We start from the raw sequence: 12,051 nt of genomic DNA on the forward strand, positions 1-12,051 counted from the left end.
TATGTCAAATGCAAGGATTATTATTATTATCATCATGTTTGGTGACAAATAGCTTCCAAATCTGCTGATAAGTGAGCAATAATGTTAAAAGCATTAAACCACTGTGCAACAATATACATGGCAAAACAAGTCGCATCTGATTCAAAGTTTTGTATCCCACATTTTTTCAATTGACTCTTTTGAAGTTTGCATTTCAAGGAACTTTTGTGAAAGAAATGTTTTTGATGGTTCAGCAACGTTCTGTGGGAGGGGGGGGGGGGGGGAAACAGCCCACTTGTGAGAAGAACTGAATGGAGGCAACGTGGGCAAATACTCAAAAGAAAAAAGAGGAGATCAAATCACAGCCACAAAGTGGGAGTAATCTACCTGTGCATTCTGGTTGAGAAATGTGATTCCTCACTTGCTCAGAGTGATTTACACTGATGGGAAGCAGTGTGATGTGCCGTCTCCTGTGTTAAGCATTACATTACCGCTCACTACCATTACTGGTTACTGCTCTGCACTCTTTAGCCCTGCCAGCTGCAAGGCACCATCTGCATGGTTTGAAGCCGGGCTTGAAGATTTATTTCCATTCACTTTACTAGTATTCAGACCAAACAATGTTTAAATGAAAGACGACTGTGTTTACCTTAGTGTTTTGACATTCCTTGCCAGCACGGTTGCTTACATTACATTGCAGTAAATAGTGGGGGGGGGTTTCATGCCAAAAATGCACAGGTTTTTAAAAATGTTATTTCAAATGGACTTTGTTGACATAGAAGAAATGACACATGCGAGTCTGTAGACATTGGTTGATGTAATGTAAATCTAGTGAGCTTTTTGCATATCTAAACACTATTTAGTTAATCAGGTTCCATTTGAAACTATATGACGTGAAAGAAGTGAGAAAATTACTCTTTAATGCTTGAGTGAATGGGGCTGTGCAGGAGAAGGAAAAACTGTTTCTACTGATATAAACACCTGCGTAGGGGAACTCTTTCACCAGCTCTTATTTAGGCATAAGTTAGACCCATTCAAATCAGGACATTTAAAAGGAAATTTTACAGGTACGTGAGTATCGAGAGGGACAAAACAAAGAAGTTTTTATAGCACCTACCACATCCAAACATCTCAAAGTGCCTTTACTATTAATTATTGTCAAGTGTAGTGACTGTTTCTTTTGTAATCATAATCCTGATCCCTACATTTGATACACGTTGAGAGGATGCCTCAAAGTGCTTCACAGGACGCGGAGTAACTGTGCATTTTGTGGGCGAAAATGTTGATTTTTGTCCAAATATGGTTCAGGCAGGTGATATTGTTTTGGGAGACTGTCTTTGCACCTGAGAGCTGGATTGATCCGCTGTGGATAACTTGAGCTGGTTAAATTCAACGGGTTAAGGATAATGAATGGTTCGGGACAGGGACGTCAAGGAGTGGGATGGAAACAGCCACAGCTTTCATCACACCTGTTCCTGCAGAAACCCTGAAAAAAGGCATCAGTATACGATATTGTTGAAAATCCTCCTTGTGTTGTTACGTCATGTTAAGCCAACTCTCACGACTTTTAAAATTCCTTTTTTTTAAAAAAATCTTTTTTTAAAACACATGGTATAAGTTAACAGATATAGTGCAAATGCTGCATTCAATCTCCGATGTGTGATGTGTGAGTTAAACAATGGCAGTGGGACTTAAATATTTCTGAAGTCAGAAACCTGCTGTTTTGTGGGGAGATGGGGTGGGGGGGGGGAATGCGGGGAATGATGTTGAGGAGATTTAGATCTCTGCAAATCAACTGTCTTAATGACAAATCCTCTCAGATCTGTTCGTTTCAGCATATTTAACAACCAGTGAGAACATTGCGTTCTTCGTTTCGCAAGTGTTCACATTGCAGGGATTTATAGTGCCATAGCCACACTGAGTATTGCATTGCCTTGTTATATGTCATGCTTGGTTGATTTTGCAAGTGGCTGTACACCAATAGGCAGCTTAGTTGGACTCCCATCAAGGTCCATTTTCGCCAGCTGGGTTCTTTAATGTCCATCTGAATGGACAGACAAGACCTCATTTTAATGTTTCAATCAAAGGACAGCACCACCAACAATGTAGTGCTCCCCCCAGCAGTGGAGCATCAGCCTAGATTGAGATTGTCTCAGACATTGCCAATTGCATGGATTTTTGTCTAATAATAATAATCCTTGCATTTGGTAGAGTGCCTTTCACGTCAGGACAACTACTGAAAGTGCTACACAGGATAGAAATGCTGTATTTTTGTGTGTGAATGTGGCAGCCAGGTTTTTGCACAGCACCCACAAGACAGCCGTGAAGAAACAGCCACATTTCTCTTTGCTTATCTCATATAAAAGTGACGATGAAAAGCTGGAGCAGCCCACATGAATTTCCCCGAAGCCACTGTTTATGAACTCAGCAGTAATTTCCCATGACATTTAAAGAGGGGAAAAAAACAGTGAAGAACAAGGGAAGTTTGAGGTCTCCTTTTGACCAAAGCTCTCATTAGAGTAATCTGTGAGAGCACTGACTGTAGAATGTTGCAATTTCAGAATTTAGGATTGTTTTCTTTATTTTTAAAAGGCATAAAACAACAGGAAATAAACAATAATTTGTTGAACTCTGACGTAACTTCTGAGAATACTGTAATTGTAATCCTTACGTTTCCAGGTGTCAGCCTGACTCTGTTGGTCACTGTCTCGTCTCTGTGGTTTTGGGGTCAAGTCTTACATGAAGAATTTTTGAGCTCACAGTCTGGGCCGATGCAGAGCTAGAGAGATGCTGCATTGTCAAAGGTGACGTCTTTCAGATGAGATGTTAAACCAAGGTCCCATCTGCTGGTTCAGGTGGACGTTAAAGTTCACTTGGCGCTATTCGATAAGTGAAGGGAGTTTCTCTCAGATAAAATTGATCACTCGATTCACGGCTGTTTGTGATACATTGCTGGCCGCAAATTGGCTGTGGTGTTCGCTTCTGGGCATTTAAACTTAATTGGTCAATATAGCTCAGCCTCTATTTAGTGATTACAGACTCATATACATTATTTAAGGACTAGTATTCATTTTCGTGGATTTTTTGGTAAAATGGAGAGGAAAATATTGATGGAATTTTCTTTTGAATTTCCCAAGAAATGAGGTGTAAAACGCTGCAGGTTAAGAAATGCGGTATACGTGATGAAGCAGAGGCCTTTAGAGAGCTTTTCTTCTAGCTTACAAACTTCGAGAGCCTGAGCAGCTTTGTAGAGGACAGATCTCCAGAGTTTCTCATGTGTTGCTGTTGGATTTGCTTCAATTTCTTGAGTACAGATTACCAGAGCTATGGCTGTTTATAAAGCATTCAGACTCCGCAGTGATTCAGTGACGCATCCAGACCAGTTACACAAAGTCAGATGTAACCCTGAACTAAAAGCTTTCCTCCAGAGTCTATGGTCATTCAGACTCCGCCACTTGGCACACTCTTGGCTATCGCTCGGACACTCCCAACATTAGCTTTAGCTCAGCTGGCGGAGAAACCTGCTCCCAAGTGTGAACCGATCAGAAGCGTTATGTTTGAAATATGACATTACTTTTGTAACAGTAGCTAACTGGAGGCACAGGAACCTTCAAAGTAGACCTAATTCATACCCAACCAAATTTCAGAGTTAACAGATGCATATTTTACTGTAGAGATCACAACTCACCCACCAGGATTTCCTATTCCCCTTTATTGTGCTTTGTCTCACCAACCAATTTATATTTAATAGGAAGAGCAATAAGAAGTTTGGGTAACCTACTGAATAGATAGCGTGGATGTTCTGCTGCAGTGTGGATAGGCCATGAGACCTTTCACAATTCCTAACACGGCAATAAGATGTGACTCGCGGCTTGTCACATGTCAGCAGCTGCTCTTGAAATGTGCCCAGAACAGGGTTAAGTTGACTCTGTTGACCCTGCTTTAGCATTAACCAGTCAAATGTTTCTCAATCTTATGTAAAAGCCAGCTTTCCATTGATCTGATTTATCGCTTTGCCTTATTTGGATTTGAGTCTCAGACTGTTTGGGTTTTTCTGTATATTAAGGTTTATATTCTGTGTTTGATATTAGGTTGGAAAACTAATCCAGGAAGCAGCTGGGAAGAGCAATCTGAAGAGAGTAACACTGGAGCTGGGAGGAAAGAGCCCCAACATTATTTTCGCAGATGCTGATCGTAAGTTTAACTTACAAATATTAAACATCGGGTAGGGCAACATGGACACAAAGTCTTGCCATGACCACACACCATGACTGACTCGTGCACGTAAACATCTACCTGACTAAACACATACTTAACTACCAAATACACAGTCCCTACCCTTTACAATAAATCCCGTGAAGCTTTTGAGGTGCCCTACCGAGGTGAAACTCATTATTGTTATTATTATTATTGTTATTATTATGCTAACACACATATGCACACCCACATTCACTGACATGGTGACGTAGACAGCCTAACCCAACATATACACAGACACGATTGTTTGCTGTCATTTGCTGTCATTTGGGCTATGTTGCTTTTTTTGCGTGAGGTTTGTCTGTAGTATGCACAGCAACATATGTCCATGATGCAGTCCATCGCGGGGGGGGGGGTTTGGAATAAGTGCTATTGGCTCCCTCAGCCCACTTGACTCCTTCCCCTACTGCCTGACTGACCACAGAGTGGGAAGAATGCCAGTCCTGAACAGACTGCGGTTCACATTGATCCGCCTTCCCAGCTGGAGAAGGATGTACGATGACAAGAGGCCAGGAAAACGAGTGGGAGAAGGAAATAAATGCAAAAAAAAATATGTTCCAGGGATTTAATTACAGAGTAATTGTGTTATTTCCTGAAGCCCAGTATTTCAATTTGAGTTGTATCAAGAGCCCTGATCCTGACTTTCTTTGGGAAAAATAATCCTTTTCGCACCAAACTATAAATTTATCAAGATCACAGATGTTACTGCTGTAAGAACTGCGCTGAGCTTCAACATCTTTTCTCTATTTACAATAGAAATGTGCAGTTCCAGCAGTAGGTGTACTTGGAATAGGGAGGGAGACAGTAATCGTAATAATATCCTTGCATTTGGTGTAGCGCCTTTTACATTGGGAGGATGTCCCAAAGCGCTTCACAGGATTTACTGTGAAGTGACTATATTTTTAGGCAAACACGGCAGCCAATTTTCATATAGCAATATCCCACAAACAGCCATGAAGTCAATGACTAATTTTGTTTGGACGTAATAATAATTAATTTTAAAGTAATTTTGATGAAATAATAATCCTTGCATTCGATAGAACGCCTTATCACGTCATTGAGTCATCTCAAAGAATATATTGTAAAGTGGATTGACTGTGTATTTTGTGGGCACATGAATTGTCCACTGATGTTTACCGATACAGTAAAGGTAACCTGTAGTGATCTTGCTCTCGCAGTGGACTATGCCGTGGAACAGGCTCATCAGGGAGTGTTCTTCAACCAAGGCCAATGTTGCACAGCAGGATCTCGGATCTACGTGGAGGAGCCAATCTACGAAGAATTTGTCAGGAAGAGTACAGAGCGCGCGCAGAGGAGAACAGTGGGAAACCCCTTTGATCCTGCCACTGAGCAGGGCCCACAAGTAAGGCTCACTGAGGCAAAACAAACAGCAGAACGGTTATATCAGCGTTCACTCTTACTTCTATTATAAAGAATGCTTTGTTTCACGTCTCATGCAAAAGGCAACACAAGAACAATGTTAAAGCTGTAACAGCAATCGCATCCGGCATTCATAACGGTTGCAGTCAAGCGTGCGATTAAATTTAAAAAAAAACTTGTATTTTTATAGTGTCTTGTCACGTCAAAATGACTCTAAGCTTTTTTTTTTGGACAGTAATTACTGTCAGTGTTTAGTGAAGCCCACAAACAGGAGCATTTAATTGCTGAAGGATCATGAATACGTATAGCTGAGTGGGAGTCCATCATGTTTGTGCTTCATCGCTCACCCCTACTCTCAACTCCAATAATCATCCCCTTCTCTTTCCCATTGCCCTCAATATTATTTTTGTTCAAGTATTCATCCAGTTCCCTTTATGTGCTGTTAACGTTAGCAGGATATTAAAAACTTCTAGACAAATAATCATGGAAATGTTACTGTATTACAATAGGTATTATAGGATATTCTTGCATTACGTAACAGGCTGGTTATTTTGCAACAACGATAAGATGGTCAGCACTCGATGATTGTTGTATCCCCTGGTGTAATGGCTTTTATTCTGTCTTCAGATTGACAAAGGGCAATGTGATAAAATCCTTGAACTCGTACAAAGTGGCATCGCTGAGGGAGCAAAGCTGGAATGTGGTGGCAAAGCACTGGGGAAGAAAGGATTCTTCATCGAACCTACAGTATTTTCCAATGTCACGGACGACATGAGGATAGCAAAGGAGGAGGTACAGGCATTGAGATTACTGGAATAACCAACCAAGTTAACAAGCAACTATAATCTACCGTTGGAAAAATGTTGATTTCACTGTTTTGTTCTGAACGGTTTTCTTTTTACTGTTTATTTCAGATTTTTGGACCAGTTCAACCAATAATTAAGTTTAAAACCATGGAGGAGGTGGTAGAGAGGGCAAACAATTCTCAGTTTGGCCTGGTAGCTGCAGTCTTCACCAAAGACATTGACAAAGCTTTAGCAGTTTCTGCTGCTATGCAGGCTGGCACAGTCTGGTAATGATAATAATAATATTATTAAAAATAATAATCCTTGCATTTCATATAGCGCCTTATCACGTTTTCAAGATGTTTCAATGCACTTCACAGAAGATACTGTAAAGTGAATTTACTGTATACTTGTAGGCGAAATGTGGCAGCCAATTCCGCACAGCAGTGTCCAATGGATAAAAACAAGAACTTCTCTTTGAGTAGTGTCTGTTTCAAATTGACTTGTAATTTGTGATCCTGGGCGCAGCTCTGGCAGTGACAACGAACAGCAGGAATTACTCCACATATCGAGCTCCCCAGAGTCTTTGCACAATTGTGATGTTTAATCATTTCAGCAGAATAACTTGTCATTGCGTATTGGAAGATTGCTGAAGGATGAGAGGACGCCAGGGCTGGATCGGTGTCTGTTAGGACTCGCCTGCTTACAATGAGTTCGACCTTTGGAATTGTTCACCCTCTTTCCATTTGAAACGTTGCCGACTGTCAGAGTAATGACAATAGTTACAACAATCAAAGGCGCTTTAATATGCTGCGGAGAAAGTTCTCCCGTAAATAACATGCAGATTTAAAGACCGTTTTTCCTTTATTGCAGGATTAATTGTTATAACGCCCTAAATGTCCAGAGCCCTTTTGGAGGGTTTAAAATGTCTGGCAATGGGAGAGAAATGTAAGTAGATTTATTGATGCAGCCTTCAGAATTTCTAACTTCTAAATTGAATCAAGCAGTCGTATTTCAATAGACTCATACCTTGATGCAAATGGTAGTATGTCTCTTGCAAAGATGTAAATCACACAGAATTTATAATAATAATTCTTACATTTGATATAGCGCCAAGCTTTCATGTCAGGAGGAAGTGCTTCTCAGGATTTATTGTAAAGTACAGTGACTGTAGTTTTTTATAGAGGAATTTACAGTTAATGCTCAGATCTATCCCAAAGTCACAGAAAAGTGCTCTAATAATCCTTGCATTTGATACATTGCCTATAATGTCAAAATGTTTTGAAGGGCTTCCCAGGGAATTGTTGACAAATCTCTTAACTGTGCATGCTATATTAGTCAATAGAGTAATGTGTGTGTGTGTGTGTATGTGTTGTTTCCAGGGGAGAATATGGATTGAGGGAATACACTGAAATCAAAACTGTGACAGTAAAAATTCAACAGAAGAATTCCTAAACGTGCTGGCAGACCAATAATTTACTCACGGATGCAATGAATTCACTTATTCTCAGCAGGACAAACCTGTCGGACAGTTATGGTGCAGTATATGGTCAAAGCTTTATCTTGTAGAATGTAAAAATATACTAGAAATTGTATATGTGCCACAAATACTGTGTATTTGGAAAAATACAGTAGCATCAACAGATTTCTCGTGCACACTTATTCCATTGTTCCCTGCAAGCGTTCATGTTTTTTTTTGTTTAATTTGCAACCTATGGAATGACTCTGTTTAAAGATCAATGGCATCAAAGAATCCCTTTTACTATCTTGTTGCAGCCGATGCAATGATTATTGACGATTCGTGAACTGGTCCCAAAGGTTGGTCTTCAAAACTAAGCCTGTGGCCATCCCTGAGCAGAGGTGAGAGGGTGACTGCAGTGACACTATCTTTGTGGATGTTCCTCACCTCTCTCTACTCCGAGAGCATCACCTGTGAAATGATTCAGGAGATCGGATGCATGCTGTTCCCCCTCCCCTGCCCGACTAAAAATATTTTTATCACAAATATATACCCCACTGGGGGTTAGACTCCAACTGGGACTGACAGGAGAAGGTAATTGCAATGAAACACATCATCCCATTGCTATGACGAAATGTGGCTTTGGATCTCCCATTCTGCTCCCTCGCCTAATACGTTTGTCTATTAAGAACCTTGCGCCCTTAAATCTACCACTTCTTTATAGCTACCTCTACATTGGCAGGGAATTCGCCACAGTTTGGTGATTATGCTTGACAAGCCCAGTTACTGCTTCCCACCAGTGCAGTGATGCATGTTAGGTTTTATTGTTGCATGGATTCACTGATGAGCTTTTTCTCTGTTTTGAAAAAAAATGTCCCATTAATATAGTATGACTTGTTCTAGACAAGGAAGTGAGCTCTTGTACCAAAATTATCATTTGGAATACTGTAGCCATTATTTACTGATGTGAATATAAATATTTGTAACCCTTCACATGCAATTTTTTTTAACAGTCCAGGCCAATAAATGGCAACTATGATCTATTTAACAATTTGCCAGTAAAACAAGGCAGCAAGTACAGTAAAAAAGAAAACACATTGTAGAAACAATTACGCTCTGGAATCTGGAATGAGAGGATCCGCTGGCTATAAACTGAAAGAATGTAAGATGTGAAATAAAGATACCAAAAGGAATCAGAAATATGATTGTGAGTTTCAGTTCCGAATATGCAGAAAAGATTTTGGTTTTACTGTGACAATAATACACACTCAAACTTTATTATTTTCTTCCATGCTATCTTTTTTAACCCATTTTGTATGAAACATGTACATTAATTTGATTAAACTCTTACCATTCCTGCTGTCAGATACTTAACAGCTTGTCTATTTTAAATCACCTGTGGTTGATGTCACAAAAAGGCAATAATGTATAAATCATGGGATTCCTGTACACCAATCAAACCACTGCAGGTTGTTCTTGTTAAATGTATTGCAGTTTTTAAATCATGTATATACATTTATGTACTATGAAGATATAAAGATATTTTCTATACTTTTTTTCATTAAAGAAACAAAATACATTTGGCATCATAGTCTCGAGTTGTAAATTCTTACTATTGTTTTTGTCAGCTCAGATGCACACACTTGACTATCCAGTGCTTTGGGATGTCCTCTCTACATGAACGGGGCTACAAAAATGTCATTTCTGGTCATATTTCCTCTCTTTTATCCAATATCCTATCCTTCGGATGAGATGTTAAACTGAGATCCCTTCTGCTTGGTCCCCTCTGAAGCATCCCCAGCTTGTCTAATTGTTGCTCACAGCTCATTCCTCTAACAATGGGGATCATCCTCATTGCTCTCCTCTCCTTTCCCTGTCTCTAGGGCCCAAGAAGCCCCTTAAGTCACAGTGACCAGAAAGAACATGACAGCCAATTTTCACGGAGCAATGTTTCACGAACAACCATTAAGTGAATGATCAATTTTACCTGTTGGCCAGGACACCAAGAAAAACTCCCTTCTCTCTTTCGAATAGTGCCGTGGGATCTTTAACATCCACCCAAAGCTGTGCGTTCTACATACAATTTTTTAAAAAAAATCCCAACAGGATAGGAAACATGAAGGAGAGAGGTGAAGGTGGACAAGTAAACAAACAATTTTTAATCCCTCACAGAAACATTAAATGGAAGCAGTGGAGCTTTGCAGTGCACTGATACACGTCCAGCTTTTGCCCATCTACTTGTACCTTTATCAGCCGATTGAAACTGAAAGCATCCAACAATGTTCCTCTTAATTCACTTTCAGCCAATAAATGGGAATAACAGTTAAAATACTCACTGGGCATCAACTGCAAGTGCTTATCAAGCAAATAAATCAAGTATTCCAATGATATATAACTTTCCTCTATCATTGTTTTAATAAACTATCTTTCATCGCTGGCACCTTCCTATCACAACATTTTACACCATATTTCAACCTAACTATTGTCCTTTGCCTAAATACTACTAAGAAGGGCAATCAGCAGCTTTAACCTGGACCTGCCAAATCATTCCAAGACACAGATAGTCAATCTGGGTTTTAAGGTTCCCCCAAATATAATGGGGAAGCAGTGACAACTGGAAGGTTTAATAAAACATCTGAAGGAAAGTCTATAAACAATTTGCAAAACAAAGTCCAGGCATATTTAACCTAGTTTGAATTAAATATCGTTGTACCTAGTCCATTGTTTGCAATTCATTAGTGTGTGTGTGCTGTCAACATATTGTACTTATCAAGACTTGTATCTATCGGATAAGTATTTTGCGGTTTTAGATTTGGCTCGCAAACAACACGTTTTACAATGTTCAAAGTCGAGTGCTAATGGACCTATTTGAATCATTATGAGAATCAAGTGAAGATAATATGGTTTCCAAACGAGTAACCCGTTCAAATGTTTGGCCTTTAAACGTTAAAGCAGCATTCTCACCACGTGATCCCTCTGATTCATTCTAATTAATGATTATACCCTTTTACGCTCAGTCACTTTCTGGGAATTTATAACAATAATAATCCTTCCATTTGAATATAACTTACCACATCATCAAAATGTCTCAAAGCTTTTCACAGGATTTACTGTAAAGTGTGGTGTGGTGACTGTGTATTTGTAAGCAAACGTGGCAGCCAATTATCCCCCACAATTTCTCATAAACAGACATGAAGTGAATGGCCAATTTTATTTGGGGGATTGTTGGTCACGGCGCAATCCCCCTTCCCTTTTCACCGAGTGCCATGGGATCGTTAACGTCCACCAAGTCAAGCAGATGGGACCTCAACTTAACACCTCATCTAACAACACCGTACTTCTAACAATACAGGACTCCGTCAGCTCTGTGTTGGATTGTCAGATGGACTATGGGTTCAAGGTCCTGAAGTGGAGTTTGAAGCCACAACCTCCTGAGTGAAGAGTCGAGAGTATTGGATATTATTTATTTAAGCAGTGAGTGCTGAAGGCACCATCACAATACTCAGTCATAAAGGAATTACTGAGGCTGATTGTTTGGAAATAGAATTAACAATGATGGAGATGATTACAATTCCAGGGATGAGTCAGTAACAACTGTTTGTTATATTGTTGTCTTACGCTGATAGATATTCAGTAACCATTTCATGCCAGGGCCTTGCCTCCATCACAACCAAATCCTCATGTCTCCCACTGTTCCCCATCCCTACAGATTCCTTCAGACCCACAAATATACAGTCAATTCACTTTACAGTCTATTCTGTGAAACGCTTGAGATGTCGAGAGGACGTGAAAAGCGCTATATCAAATGGAAGGATTATTATATATTATCACCCAAGGAAAAAAACTGCAAATACATGAACAGGGCAAATATTTAGAAATTGGAACAATGCAATGTACAGTGTGATAATGATCACCACTCTGTCTCCATTTGGAGTTGAATTCAATGAGGCATTGGTTGGTGATAAATATGTTTCAAACCAAAATTCCCATTTCGTCCAAGTCAGTGAACTGTAACGACTTCTCAGCCAAATCAGTCACTCGAGGAGTAATAACACAAATCAAATCCAGTTTTCCCTTAAATGCCCTTAATTTATTAATGGGGGAGAAAAGGTTGGATCAACAGAAGCGATAGAAAAATGTGTTGGGAGATTCTGACAGGCCATAGATGCCAGTGATCTGGGAGCACAAGAG

At 39.8% G+C, this 12,051-nt stretch overlaps 1 protein-coding gene across 1 annotated transcript in view; it reads left to right on the plus strand.

Annotated features, from left to right (window-relative positions):
* Positions 1-9,444, plus strand: part of LOC103187113 (retinal dehydrogenase 2) — a 38,037-nt gene extending 28,593 nt beyond the window's left edge. The window contains exons 8-13 of the mRNA XM_007906469.2: positions 4,071-4,173; positions 5,415-5,599; positions 6,244-6,408; positions 6,531-6,688; positions 7,275-7,349; positions 7,784-9,444. Coding sequence (XP_007904660.1) covers positions 4,071-4,173; positions 5,415-5,599; positions 6,244-6,408; positions 6,531-6,688; positions 7,275-7,349; positions 7,784-7,856 — 759 coding nt within the window. The 3' untranslated portion in view covers positions 7,857-9,444. The remainder of the gene's footprint in view (positions 1-4,070; positions 4,174-5,414; positions 5,600-6,243; positions 6,409-6,530; positions 6,689-7,274; positions 7,350-7,783) is intronic.
* The last annotated feature ends 2,607 nt before the right edge of the window (positions 9,445-12,051 follow it).

This window comes from Callorhinchus milii, unplaced genomic scaffold, assembly GCF_018977255.1.
Source record: "Callorhinchus milii isolate IMCB2004 unplaced genomic scaffold, IMCB_Cmil_1.0 Scaffold26, whole genome shotgun sequence".
NCBI lineage: Eukaryota > Metazoa > Chordata > Chondrichthyes > Chimaeriformes > Callorhinchidae > Callorhinchus > Callorhinchus milii.